The sequence below is a fragment of the Nipponia nippon genome, unplaced genomic scaffold, assembly GCF_047370975.1.
Source record: "Nipponia nippon isolate SJK-2023a ecotype South Korea unplaced genomic scaffold, ASM4737097v1 scaffold_12, whole genome shotgun sequence".
In the NCBI taxonomy this organism is placed as follows: domain Eukaryota; kingdom Metazoa; phylum Chordata; class Aves; order Pelecaniformes; family Threskiornithidae; genus Nipponia; species Nipponia nippon.
This window is the reverse complement of record NW_028262313.1, coordinates 2,797,495-2,812,206: the sequence shown is the minus strand read 5'-3', so window position 1 is coordinate 2,812,206 and position 14,712 is coordinate 2,797,495. Positions and strand designations below refer to the sequence as shown.

General features: G+C 49.3%; 1 protein-coding gene across 3 annotated transcripts in view; it reads left to right on the top strand.

The window, feature by feature from the left end:
• The window catches only part of NEXMIF (neurite extension and migration factor), a 173,841-nt gene extending 159,984 nt beyond the window's left edge, over nt 1-13,857 (top strand). For 2 of the 3 annotated variants that reach the window (XM_087748385.1, XM_009476958.2), the window contains 2 exons: nt 1,426-5,731; nt 6,430-13,857. In XM_087748385.1, the coding sequence (XP_087604511.1) occupies nt 1,426-5,731; nt 6,430-6,613 (4,490 nt within the window). In that variant the 3' untranslated portion in view covers nt 6,614-13,857. Of the gene's footprint in view, nt 1-1,425 lie in introns of all 3 variants that reach the window. The other variant, XM_087748386.1, reaches the window with a different exon arrangement.
• The last annotated feature ends 855 nt before the right edge of the window (nt 13,858-14,712 follow it).

The window sequence follows — 14,712 nt, the reverse complement described above, 5'->3', positions numbered from 1 at the left end:
TTAAGACTTCACCGATGGCTCTGCCCCTAAGGCCCCCGGTAGCACAAAAGTGCTGGGAGCTTTTGGGATGAGATTAGGGGGATTTTGACCTCCTCTCAGTTTTCCGCTTGGCACGGGCAGGCAGCCCTCCATCCCATCCTGCTCCTTTTTGTATCGCCCACCTGCAGGCGGGAGCCCTGCTTTGCTCTCCTCGGCAGTACCGGCGCGGTGGGTATTTCATCGTGCCGGCGGTACCTGTGCCTGCGTGAGCCTTCCCTTACCAGCTGGTGTAGGTTGGCTTAGGTGCAGGAGGAGGCTTGCTTTTCTATCCGTTTTGAATAAAAGCACTTGTCGCGGAGGGGCGCAGCAACGTGTAGATGCCAAATCCCTTCGGATGCCCCGTTTCTTGCGGCAGCCTGGTGCTCCAGGTGCGTTTTAAAGCGCTTGTCCCTCCTCAGAAGCCTGCGCTGCTTCTGCTCTCGCCCCCGCAGCCTTCAGTGGAGCCACCAAAAAGGTAAGATGTGAGCCACTACAAAAGGACCGGGCTCGGCTCCGAGTCGGCAGAGGTTTCTGGCTGGTGTGAATGCACACATTGGTGTATTTTTTATTTTTTTAATAGAGAGATATCAGAGCGTGTTCATGGATGAAAAGACATCGTATTTAAATTTCAAGGGTCACATTGTCCGTTGAGCCACAAGTCAGATAAAAGTATATTCATAACTTTATTCTGCCATAAAAGAGTGCGACGAGGTAAAAATAAAAAATCCTTAGGTTAAAAAAAAAAAACCCTTACATTATTAAAAAGGCATTTTTAGAGATTAGGGAAGAATGGCAAAACCCACAATAATTCTAACAATAATTGCTTTAAACTCTGTGCTACCTTCTGTTTTCCCTTGGCGCGGACAGTGACCAAAAGACTACTGGGTTTTTAAAAATAGCCACAACTTTCTGACTCTCGAGCAGTAATGCAGTTCAGGTATGTTTAAGCTGCAGACACCGCGGGGGGGATACTTTGTTTCTTTAAGAATCTTATTTTTCCATTAATTTTTTCAATGTTAATGGGAACATTTTTATTAGGTTTGTTTTGTTTTGTAATAACCTTGTCAGATTTGAACGGCAGTATCCAGGTAACAGTATGTATATGAGGAGGCAAGAACGGATGGGTTTGGTTTTTTAAACATACTCTTGTACCTCTTCCAGCTGGCTGCAGTGGGGAGAGTGTTTACCTCTCCCTTCCCTGCACATCCCCACATTAACTAGATCCAGAAGGGAAAGATCGCGCTCCCGCGGGAAGAGCGCCCGCCGCTTCCCAAAGGAGCGGTTGGGAAAAGCCCCCACCAGTCCCTAGGGAGAAGGGGAGCAGGGTGGCGAGCCCGAGCAGAACTGCCAGGGTTGTAACCCCTCTCCTTCTTCCTTTTCTCCCTCCCTTTTCCTTACCCCCCCCAGAATCGCACACCCTGGACAGCGATGAGAGGCCTTGCACCGCCGCCGAGGCCGCAGTCACATTCTCAGCCTTGACGACAGCTCAGAAGGAAAACCACACGTGCCACCGGGCGCTGCCTCCCCTGACTTCAAAGAAGCCCTGCTTGCTGAGCCCCCCGTCGCCTCTGAGGCTCACGGATGTACCCGAGCACGCCTCGGATGACTCCTCCGCCCATGCCATCTCCCTCACGTCCTGCGTGACGAAGGGCATGAGCTCCTGGTCGCTGCCGGGTGACTGCGAGAAGGCTCCTTTCACCATGATGGAGCCTGGAGGCATGTCGGCGCTGACGGGCGACTGCTTGATGCAGCCGAGCCGGACCTGTCTGGGCTGCTTTATTGAATCAAAGGACGGCATTGATGCAGAGCCGGGAATAAGTTTGAAAGTGGGGGATATAAATAGGGATTATGACACCTGTTCAGTCTCTGATATGGGGATTCACTGCATGAGCACAGGAGAAACCATGAGATACGGGGATCAACTGCTTTCAGACCAGCTTTTAAGCTTCCCTATGCATAAATCGAGGGCAGCGGACAAAAGAGATGCAGAAAAATCTGACAGTGATTCAGAGGACCCCACTCAGAAAAATTATTACGAGGGATTACTATTAGACAAATGCAATGGTGAGGAACCTTTACTAACAAATCCCAACCAGGAATGGGGCTATTTTGAATCTTTCATTAGTGAAAGTAAAATTGAGCTGCTTGACCTCTGCTCCAAAAATGAGCTTTCTGTAAATCTGTTTTCCGAGGAAGACGTGGATAATTACATGTTTGACGATGACGATTCCACCTTGGGAAGTGATGTCTGCTCCCTAAAGATTAGATACGAATCTTTCCAGGACAACGTGCGGGAGAAGACCACCACCCTACAAGAGGACGCCCAGTTCAACTTCTTCCCCAGCGTGTTCGGCAACTGCACCAAAAGGGACAGCAGGAGCACCCTGAAAAGGGGGCCCGGCAGTGCTGCCGACCCTTCTCAATTCAAATCTGAGGAAGGCATCATCTGGGGGGAGGAGGAAGAGGATGGCGAGGAAGAGGACGGCGAGGAGGAGGAGAAAGCTGCCTTAAATAAATCTTGCAACAGCACGGAGATGGTGCAGTACGTGGGCTCCAAGAGGAGCCACTTCTTGGACTCGGTGAATTCCACGGAGGACTCCGGGGAGTTCAGCGACGACAGCACTTGCACAGAGTCCTCCTACGACGTGCTGCGGGATATCAAGGACTGCAGCCGGTACCTGTCCCGGGACCACTCCGGCTCCTTCATTCAGCAGAACTACGGGTTGCGGGCAAAGAGGAAAGTGCGATACAGCGACGACTACCTGTACGATGTGGACTCCATCGAGAACGAGAAGATCCTGGACAAGAAGGAGTGGCTCCCGGACGGGCCCAAGGAAGAGGACGATGACGAGTGGTGCCCCAAGAAACGGCGAAAAGTCTCTCGCAAGGAGCCCCCCGTTATCATCAAGTACATCATCATTAACAGGTTTAAAGGGGAGAAGCATATGCTGGTGAAGCTCAGCAAAGTGGATGCCAACGAGACAACTGTTACCCTAAACGAGGAGCTGCTCAGCAAATATGAGAAGCTGGCCCCACTGAAGGGCTTCTGGCAAGAGAGGCAGCAGAGCCGGCTGGATTTGCTCAGATCGTCTCTCTACCACAAGCAGAATTTCTATCTTAACGGCTCAGATGCTTCGTTCCTCCCTCACCCACGGAAGCGAAAATGCAAGCTAGCAAACAGGCACCGGATTCAAAGAATTAAAGCCATCGAGCAATCAGTGAACAAGCTGGGCTCTTGCTCCTCCGATCACAAGCAGCCTTGCAGCAGTAAAGAGGACACGGGCCTGAAAGGGCTGCCGGCGTTAGCCATCGCCACCCCCAGCTGTGCCAACGGATTACACGTAAATGACATCACGGGCATCGCCACCGTGAAATGCAAATCGCAGGAACGGGAGCACAAGGGGACGGAGAGGAAAGTGCTCCGCAGAATCAAATTCAAAAGTGAAGCCAGGCTGAAGTGCAAGAAGATCAAAGCTGCTACCAGTACAGCGGAGGGCTCCCCGGCGCTGGAAAACCAGGACTCTGCAGCGCGTCTGAAGGACGAAAGCGTTCCTTGTGCTTCAGACAGCTCCCATCTCCCGGAGTGCCACGAGGATAAGGTTGCTAAAAATTCTCCTTTCCTACCATCCACCTCCTCTTCAGACAAGCCTCTGCCATCTGCTAATATCACCACCAATGTACCCCTGATCCCCGGAGGGTATCTGCAGACGTTGTTAGATGCTTCTGATTTGTCGAGCAACACTGGTATCTCATACTTCGCCCAGCATCCCTCTGAGCAGCAGCAGCAGCACCCGCTCCCCAGCATCGTCCCAGCAGAAAAGCCCTTCCCGGCTCTGCAGCCGGCGCAGAGCTGCGTGCTCTCCCCGCCCTCCGAGTCGGAGCTGCAGCAGTCGCCCGGCCACCTGGAGATGGAGCAGAGCAGCTTCAGTAGCATGTGGCCGGCCAGCAAGGCTGCCGGCAGCAACCGCCAGGACTTCCCCGGCGACATGCGGGAGGCGGCCGCGCTGCCGAGTGAGTTCGGTGGCAGCGGCAGTGCCACGGGTGCAGATGGCCTCCCCGCCTCTGGATACACTCAAGTCAATCTGAATAGCAGCAAATTGCTATACCAAAAAAATTACATGCCAGATAGCCAACAAGTGCAGTCTGATGATTCTTATCAGTCATGTCATTTTAATAATGGAGAGGGGCGCTTTCATTTCCAACGAGGTACACTAAGTACAGATGATGGCAGGCTCATTAGTTTTGATTCAGTGGGTTCATTGTCAGTTAGTTCTAGCAATTACAGTTCTTTAAGTTTAAAGTCTTGTGAAAAGGACGGCGAGGATGATATTAATGACGATTTCTTGGCCCACTGCAGTCCCAAGCTAGTGATCCAGCAGAGCATAGATGAAATCACCCCTTTGAAGGAGTCCACGGACCTTTTAGACATTTCCAACTTCACGCCTGATAAGTTCCGCCAGTCGTCGCTTTCGGAGATGTCCCCTCCGGACACTCCCAACCTGTCCCCGCAGATAGCTGGCTCCGACACCAAGCCCCTGGGCACCCTGAAGGGTTTTCAGGAGAGCCCCCAGGCCGCCCTCAACAGCTCCGAGAAGGTCAAGTGGAACTGCGGGGTCCTACAGACCGAGGATCAGGCAGATAATGGGTTTGCTTTAAATAATCACCAGTTCCAGTTCCATATGTTCAACGATGAAGATTCTGTCAGCCTTCTCGAAAAGAGTCCATGCTTGTCAACATTTAATGAGCCATCTGGTCAAATTAGCACCAATAGCAAAGTGTCAAAATCGAAGAGGAAAAGTTCATCCAGCAAGAATGTGGGTACAAACCAAAGCTCCTCCCAGAAAGCCACCCGGAAAAAATCACCCAAAACCAACAAAGGAACCGATAAGCCGCAAGGGAAAAACTCCAGGCAGGCACCCAAATCCACCAGGAAAGGGAAAAACGCGGCAGGAGTCAACGGCGAGAAGGCTCCGGCCGTTGGCGGCAGGGCAGTCAACCAGCTGAGCAACGCGGCCACCGCCACCAAGGGCCTCGCCGAGAGCGCTCAGCATTGCAGCCCGGCCGGGGTGAAACTGGGCAAGCACAACGGGCTCTCCGGAGAGTGGGCGCTGGGAAAAGACGGGGGCACGGGCTGGTCGGAAACGAGCCTGGGCAATGCCACCAGCCTCCTGGACGACGACCAGAGGGAGTTTGAGGAACCTTCCAACATCCTGTCCAACATCGCGTCGGGAATGGCGGACGTCCAGAGGTTTATGATGGCCTCCATCGAGCCCTTGTGGGGGCCTGTAGGCCACAACAGCGTTCCAGACATATTCCGGTCACCGGAGTCCAACAGCCTGAAACTGAAAACTCTTAAAATTTTGGCAGGGACGTCCCAGGAGTCGAAGAAGAAGGCGAACGGTGGCTCACCGGGGGCGGCGAAGAACCACAAGTCAAACAACAAGGGCTCAAGCAAAAACAGCAAAGCTGCAACCTGCGACCCTGGTCGCCCCAACTGCTCAACCGGGTACACCACGGACATTCACGCTCCCTTTTTTGATAAAAACTATAGTAACCTGAGCACTTTAGGCAATAACGGACCTACCCATAAAAAACTCTACCGTCATAAATCCAGTTCGAAATCGCTGAGGGATGAGAACTGTAAAATAAAGCGAACGGACCGCGAACAGCCCCACAAGGACCCCCCCGTGACAGCTGCTTTTGAGAAACTGAGGTAATGCTGCACCAAACTGGCTGGAATGCCCCTTAACCTCCCTCCCACCTGCTAAGCCCGCTGTTCCTCAGTTTTTCCTTCCTGAGAGCAAAAGTTGCATGAAAAAAAAAGACGTTCCCCTTTTACAGTTTTGGTTGGTTTTGGTTTTGGGGTTGGTTTTTTTCTTTGTTTAGTTTTTGGGGTTTTTTTTAAAATGCATGAAAATACTTATTACTTGCAAGCTACCTAAAAGAATGACCAATTTTCTGGCTTGGCTGGGGTTAAAAAAACTAACAAGGCTACTCTTTTCTGCTGTTTGGCTTCTTCAGTTTTTAATTACTTATTTATTGGGGGGGAAAAAAAATAGAAACATGATTACACGCTCTTTTTAATGGTTTTGACGAGGAAAGACTTTTTTTTTTTTTTTTTTGGAACATTTTGTAAAAAATAAACCACAAAAAAAAAAAAAAGGTTATGCATCCAAAAGCCAAGATCTCGAAACTTAAAGGCTCTTTACTTTGCAAATGAGAACTCGTTCCTAATTGAGCTTCACGTGGCAATTTTGAGTGCTTTCTGGCCCCCTCTGCTGTTTATCTCCTAACCTGCATCATCTAAAGCTGCATCTTCTGTACCCGCCCGCCTTTAGCGCGTAGGCTCCGTCGTGGTGACTCCAGGCGAGCTAACTAAGATGGCATCAAATGTTTGATTTTTTCCTGCAGGGAATCAGACTCCATTCTTCTTAAAGCAGAAACAACAGTTTTGGGTTTTCCTGTATTTGAAGAAGAGACTCCCTTTTCTAGAAAGACGGTTGATGTTTGTTTCTTTTGGGTTTTCTTTTTTTTTTTTCGGTTGGGGTTTTTTCCCCATCGGCTCCTTTTCGAAATCTGCCTTGTGGTATGTTGAAATGTAAGTGCTGAAATGAAGAGTTTGAAATTGTGGGAATTTTATTATTTGAAAGCAAACCTAATCTGGTATTCTCTGTGAAAGACTGTTTTAAAAGTCATACTGTTGTACAGTAGTTTATGCACTATTACCCACAACAACAAAAAATTGTGCCAAACTATGAACAAGTGACTGTATTGTATATATTTTTACTTCTCTATCAACATTGGGTTGTGAGTGTTTTCTGCAGCTATGCCTTTTGGTTTTACTAGAAACATTCCAGTTGTTAAGTACTAACCACCCCCCTTTGAAAGCACCTGTAACTCACGATGAAAACGATATCGTTCACTGATACAACTTACCAAAAGTTTTATGGACATGACTAAAAGTGTGCCAAATTTACTTACCTCATTTCATGGATTCACCCTGTGGTTTAAAGCTCATAAAGGGAAAAAAAGAAAAAAAAAGAAAAAAAAAAAAGGGAAAAAAAGGGGAAAAAAAAAAAAAGAAAAAAGGAACTTTGAAACTGATGCTGGGAAACGGTAATTTCCTCTCTTTGAAACCATGAGCAGAAAAACTTAATGGTGAAATGTTGAGTTTCATTATAGGGGAGAGTTGAAATGGTGGCGGAGTTCAGAAAACCACTGACGGTAAGTTTGCCAGGAACTCAAGTGTCTGCATCTAGAGACTACAGAACAGCTGCTTTTCAAGAGTCTGTTTTCTTAAAGCAAAACCTGTAGCTGAAGATCATTTGAAATGCAAAGTTACATTGCTAATTCTTTGTATCTCAGTTTTATATATTTTATAAGAACCTGGGATAAATTCTAAAATACTTATAAAAACAGAACTAATACGTTTCATACATTGACTGCTATTTACTTTTCCTTTGAGTAGTTTCTTAAACGTTTTCGATGCAGAGCCTGTCAAAAGCGCTCTCCTGTCATAGCTTTGGTGTTTCCTAAATGTCTAACCTTGCGATGCCGATATAGTTTGAACTTTCAAAAGCAAAGTCATCAGTTTTAAATACAACTCTGAACCTTTTCTTTGATTCAGTTCATAAGATAGGAAAAGAAAAAAAAACGGAGCTATTTGTGATCTCACCGATCAGGGCCGGATCATACATTACTGGACTTTATTAAGACAGCGTTAAGTATTGAATGCTAAACGTATTCTCAAAAGGCCTTATTTGTAACCCTACTCACCACACCCTCGCCCTCCAAGAGAATAACAAACCCAACAAATACCTATTTTCCTTGTGCAACTGAGAGCCTGTGCATTTTGCTGCTGACTTCTTACGAAACCTTGATATGCAAGAGCCCTGCTAACTGGGAGCTATTGGGAGCAGAGGGATGCGAGGCTTGGACGTGTTTATGCAATAGAGGACGATGAGGAAGAGGAGCCTTAATAGCAGTTGGACAGATCACGTTCTCGACACGGTCGTGAGCATAGAGGCGGTGTTGCGCAGAGGACAGGACTAGACTCGGGTTTCCTTACAAGTAGGTTTTGGTTTTCAGCCCACGCGCAAGGCAAAACAGCAGAACTGTTTTAAGTTAATTTAGCAGAAAAGCAGACTGAACACTTAAAATTGAAGTGGAGTTGCAAAGTGTCGCTTTAGAATCAAAACGTTTTCAGCGTTTGCAGATCTTGAGGTGTAGCTTAGGCTCAGCTCTGCAATCCCGGAGAGAACAGCACAGTAATTGCATTGCATTTTATTTAACAGATGAAAGAAGGAACTCTGAAAAAATCGTAATTCTGAAAACCATCCTATAAGTTCATTTATTCCGTGAAAATTGAAATGCTGGCATTGCCCGGAGCGAGTTGCTCCAGATGAGACCGGTCCCCGGGTACCCCGCGGGCTGCAGCCAGTGGGAGCGGGGTGCAGCATCCCACCCCAGCTCTGGCTCCAGGAGGGAGATCCAGAAGATGCTCAGGATTTATTTTGGAGACAGAGCTGTGCTAGGGCTCCATCCCTGGGCGTTTGGCTTACCTGCAGCCACCGTGCTCTCCCCTGCTTCCCCAGCAGCTGTCTTTTCTGTTCGTAGGGTCAGCTCCGGCCACTGCCGTGGCGTTGGCGTATCCCGTTTTTTTCAGCGTTCCTCCCACGTGCTGCAGGATGAGGGGCTGCTGGCTCCCTTCTTTCGGATGTTCAGGCTGCTGCTCCTACGGAGACAGGTCAGGTCCGGGGCTGGGATGCGGCACGGCCCTTCTTTTTGAGCCAGTACCATTGTTTGAAAGCACATTTCGACTGGCCTGCACTGTGCTCGTTATGCTTAATATTATGAATATGGGACTCATAATAAAATACCTTGTACTGAACCAGACAGCAATATTTATTGCATTCGAGAAATGTGCAATAGGGCATGAATATAAGGCATAAAACGTATCGACTATTTTATTTTATGTTGGAAATACATGAATACCCAGCTAGGTGTTTCAGGACAGTGTTAATCACAAATACCAGCAGCCTTGTTGCTTTTTCCTTCAGTCCTTCTGTCGCTCGGATTTTGCTGCTGTCTTCGGTTGTCATCCCATGTCCTCTCCCAAAATCTCTGACCAGGGAGATGTTAAAGAGCCCAGATCCTTCACGGTGTGGCAGTGGCCCTTCTCTGCATCTGAAAAAGTGATCTCTCTGCTGATTGACCCCAAAACTTGGAAATTGCCTTGAGCCAACCGTTTGCCTTCCTCCCTTTTGATCTTCGTAGAATCATAGACTCATAGAATGGTTTGGGTTGGAAGGGACCTTTAAAGGCCATCTGGTCCAACCCCACTGCAGTGAGCAGGGACATCTTCAACCAGATCAGGTTGCTCAGAGCCCCGTCCAACCTGACCTTGAAGGTTTCCAGGGATGAGGCATCTACCACCTCTCTGGGCAACCTGTGCCAGTGTTTCACCACCCTCATCGTAAAACATTTCTTCTTTAAGTCCTTCTCGGCAGGGCTGCTCTCAATCCCTTCATCCCCCAGCCTGTGTTGATACCGGGGGTTGCCCCGACCCAGGTGCAGGACCTTGCACTTGGCCTTGTTGAACCTCATGAGGTTCATACGGGCCCACTTCTTGAGCTTGTGCAGGTCCCTTTGGATGGCATCCCATCCCTCAGGCGTGTCAACCGCACCACTCAGCTTGGTGTCACCTGCAAACTTGCTGAGGGTGCACTGGATCCCGCTGTCTATGTCATTGATGAAGATATCAAACAGTACTGGTCCCAGCACGGACCCCTGAGGGATACCACTTGTCACTGATCCCCATCCAGACATTGAGCCGTTGACCACTACCCTCTAGATGTGACCACCCACCCAATTCCTCATCCACTGAACAGTCCACCCATCAAATCCATCTCTCTCCAATTTAGAGAGCAGGATGTTGTGGCGGGCCGTGTCAAAGGCCTTACTGAAGTCCAGATAGACGACATCCGTAGCTCTTCCCTTGTCCCCTGATGCAGTCACTCCACCATAGAAGGCCGCTTGGTTGGTCAGGCAGGACTTGCCCTTGGTGAAGCCGTGCTGGCTGTCTCGAATCACCTCCCTGTCCTCCATGTGCCTTAGCAGGGCTTCTCGGAGGATCTGTTCCATGATCTTCCCAGGCACAGAGGTGAGGCTGACAGGTCGGTAGTTCCCAGGATCCTCCTTTCTACCTTTCTACACTGGGTGCAGTGTTTCCCTTTTTCTGGTCTCCAGGGACTTCACCTGACTGCCATGACTTTTCAAATATCATGGAGTGTGGCTTGGCAACTACATCAGCCAGTTCCCTCAGGACCCTGGGATGCATCTCATCAGGTCCCATAGACTTATGTACGTTCAGGTTCCTCAGGTGGTCACGGACCTGATCTTCTCTTACAGTGGGAGGGACTTTGCTGCCCCAGTCCCTGCCCTGCGGTCCATCCACTCGAGAGGCGTGGGAAGAGAGGCTGCCAGTGAAGACTGAGGCAAAAATGTTCTTGAGTACCTCAGCCTTCCCTCGTCCGTTGTTACCAGTTTGCCAGTCTTGCTCATCGGGGGGATACGCTTTCTTTGACCTTCCTTTTCTGGCGGACACACCTGTAGAAGCCCTTCTTATTATTCTTGGCATCCCTTGCCAAGGTCAGCTCCAGCCGCGCCTTGGCCTTCCTGACCCCATCCCTACGCAACCGGGCAGCGTCCCTATACTCTTCCCAGGATGCCTGTCCCTGCTTCCACTCCCTGTGCATTTCCTTCTTGCCCTTTAGTGTGACCAGCAGGTCTCGGCTCAGCCATGCCAGTCTCTTGCCTTCCTTGCCTGATTTCTTACACCTGGGGATCGAGAGCTCTTGCGCTCTATGGACAGCGTCCTTAAAGATCTGCTGGCTCTGTTCTGCTCCTTTGTCCCTGAGGGCAGTTTCCCAGGGGTCCTATTGACTAACTCCTTGAAGAGTTGCAAGTTTGCTTTCCTGAAATTCATCCCCACCTGCCTATCACTACCTCACGGTTTTCATCACGTCCCACCTTTGCCTCATTCCTTGCCATTCAAGCTCTCTTTTTCCACTTGCCCTTCTTGTCCGTACTGGTGAATTATTTTTGTTTTTCACGGTGCTGCTCCCAGCTGTGGGAGGACCGGGATGTCGGTCCCATCCATCCCTGCCCACCATCCGTGCACCCCGGGGCTCCCCGCACCTCCCTGCGTTGGCTCCCACCTCATCCTCTTGCCCAGGCCCCAGGCACTTCCAGCCTCCTCTCCTATCTTCTAGTTGGGCTCCTGGCTGTTAGGGGCGACTAATCCAAGCCAAGCAAAGACGTTTAATCTGCAGCATCCCTTAAAATGTCTTTTCTACTTTATCTCTTTTCACTCCTGTTCTGGCAGCGTCCCACTGGGTGCCCTATGCGAGGACTGGTGTCAGTGATGCTGCTCTCCTAAGCCGCGCTGTGCTGGCACACTGCGGTTTGGGCGACTTATAATCGGCAGTGAAATTAGGAACCAGAAAGCAGCCGCTTGCAAAGGAAGGTCATAAGAAATGTCCGAGAGCAGCCCAACACAGGGCAGTTCGGCGTGAGCCCTGGGCTCTCGCTCCACCTCCCAGCCGGAGGCAGGAGATGCCGGTGAGCAGGGGAAGGCGGCACCCGCCGCCCTCCTGCCGGAGTGTGGGGCTCCCGTGGTCCGGGGAAAGCATCCATTTCCCTGCCGCCCCTGCGCCGTGCGGGGGATGTCCCGCAGGAGGAAACCCTACAGCGACCCAGCAGCAGCCAGCCCACCCCCGGTGGCCGTAGTTTTGCTGGAGGTACTTGCATATAGAGCTTTTGTAAATAGAAAAATATCAGTGATGGGGATTCAAGTCATAAGTTTTTTTTTAAAAAACTTACCAGGTTTACATCTTGCTTTTCTTCTTTTAAGCATAAGAGGTGGTTGGGTTTTTGTTTGGGTTTTCTTTGTTTTTCCAAAAGTGGCTCGAGAATAAGGACTTGTGGACCAGGTTGAGGCAGGCGTTTTGGGAGGAGGAGGTCAGCAGCAGCACGCAGGGCTGTCCCTTGCTGGCACCGCGCCGGCCTGCCGCGGCCAGGTCTGCGCGGAGGGAAGAGGCCAAGGCTGGCTTTAGCCCGGCGGTGGCCGCTTTGCCAAACCACTGCTGTGCCGCTTGCTTTTTTAAACAGTCAGGATTGCTCTTATTTTTTTTCAGCATTATGGCTCAAACGAGCCACGAACCAAAATAAAGACGTTTTAAGCATTTTCATCCTTTACCTGCTGGACCATATTCTTCTTTCCCTAAGGCCCCGATCCAGCCAAGCACCTAGGTGGGAGCTCGCTCCCGGGGCTCCTGCTCGCTGAGTGCTTTCCTGGATGGCAGCCGGCCGTTGCTGTTAAGTCACGAGAAAAACTCCCTTGAAGTCAGTGTAAGTGAGAAGAGGATCAGGTGCGTGGACTTCAGTTGGTGCAGGGTCAGGCCCTCGGTCTTACTTTCTCAACTCGGTGTGTTGGACTTTGCCTGTGCAGCTCCCAGGGGGTCCAGTGGAAGTTGCATGGTTCAAGCCGCTGACATCTATTTGAGAATGTGCCTCTTTATCTCTTCAGCGTGTGAAATAATGCAAAAAAAAAAAAAAAAAAAAAAGAAAAAATATAAAATAAACAAAGTACAATGTCTGTGGTAGAAGCAAGGCTTTTCAAATCTGTTTCTCAGGTAAACAAGTGACACTAATGACAGTGGAGTAACAGCCATCTAAGGGAATTGGGATCTAAAGCAGGAGGATGCCCTCCATCTCGCAGGATGCTTGGGTTGCCAGACACGTTTACTGAGCCTTTGAACACTTGGTGCGAAAGGAAACAAGAAATAAAATCGGTATTCACCACCACCCTTCGCTAGATAGACAAACGTCCATTTCAAAAGCACAAAGGGAAGACTTAAACGTAAACTAACCCCCCCCACCCCCCCCCAAAAAAAGAAAGGTACCAGTTAAACTCCTTTTGTCTCTTACTCCCAGTGGGAAGCAGGGTAGAAATCCAAGGAGCTGCTCTGTTCCGCTGCCCGCGGCGCCGGCCGGGGCGTTCCGACTGCTGCCTCCGGAGACGTGAATGTACTGCTCCTTGAGTCCCTTCCATAGAACTAGAGGCACCTCGTTAGGAAGTTGCTCCTGTTTTATGGTGCTAAAGAAAACTTTTATCCCCCCCTTGAGCATTTAAGAACTATTAAATGGCCCTTTTTATGAATGTAACATATCCATTTCTGTTCCACATTTTACACTGCAATTTTAACATGTTTGGAAATGATTTGCCTTTTTTCTTTTAGAATAAGCTTTATAAATATTCTGTAGAGTCAATTGAAGTATAATTCTTAAGGATCACTCTAAGACGCCTACAAAATCTTGTATATTTTTAAGTGTGCCAATTTGTAAAATATTTTGTAAGTGTATATTTTTCTTAGAAAAGTGCTGTGAAGTGTTTGTATGTGTGAGGTTTCCCTTTTTTTGCACCTTCGGGTGTTAATAAAAGGATGTATACTTAAAAGTTTCTGGTTTTAAAAACCAAAATACAAAGAAAAAAATTACACTTTTGTTGGGAATTTTGTAATAAAAAGAAATGTTGTGAAAGAGTGTAGTGATATTGTGTAAAGGAAACTGGAAAATTTGTGAGCGCTTTGCTGTTTTATAGATCCTCTTGTAAATTATTCTTGTAATATTTTGGGTTTTGTTGTTCTTGTTGCAAAGGTTTTAAATATTTGTGACTGACTCTGTATGGTGAAAACGTCATATTGTTAACTTGCTGAGTTTTGTTATATCGTTTATGGAATAAATAAAAAAAATCCAAAATCTCATTTTAAGATCATATATGAAGAAGAAATTAAAACTGCCATTTATTGAATATTAGGAATCGTTTCTTTAAACAAATCGCTGCCATAGATGAGGATCAGCCTGGCTGCCCCCGCGCGCACGCTCCTGGTCCCAGCGCCCCGGCGTAACCGGGCCGATGCTCATCATTACCTGTGAAGCGCGTTAGCGGCTGCCGATGGGAAGAAGCGGGAAAAAAGTGCTCGGATCGCTTCTGCTTTAGAGAAGGGTGGCTTTTTTTCATTGAGAAATGGAAACCTCACCAAATGGACACGAAGAGTTACCGGTTCGCCTTCCGAGGGCGCGGCGATGGGGCAGGGCGGCGCAGCCAGGCTTGCCGAGAGGCGAGGCTCTTCCAGGCCCGCCGTGCCCCGGAGAGCGGGCTCCCCGTCCCGGCAGCGCCCCGGCACTGCCTGGAAGCACACCCCCGGACCGGCCTTTTCCTGGGAAGGAGCAGGTGGGTGCGGTGAGATGCCCCGCGGGTCGGAACGCTGCTGTCTTCATTTCCTTGTGGAAAATGCTTTTAAAAATATTTCTTTTTAAAAACTACCATTCCTTTCATTAGCACTTAATGTTGACGGGAACATTCATTCAGTCCGAGGTCTTTCCAAGCCCTGCCAGCAGAAAGGAGGACCCGGGCACCGTGTTCAGCAACCAGATCCCGTGGCGAGGGGGTGGGAAACGGTCCCCCAAAAGCAGACCTGGTACCTCTACAAGGTGCCTAAGTTCACAGCCTGCTTTCAGACGAGCGCTGCCTCCGCCGAATTGTGCCAGGCGGGCACAACGGGGCACAGGGTTTCAGTGCTTCCCACCGGTTGTGCGGATCCTGATGCTGGGAGGCCGGAGCAGCGAGCG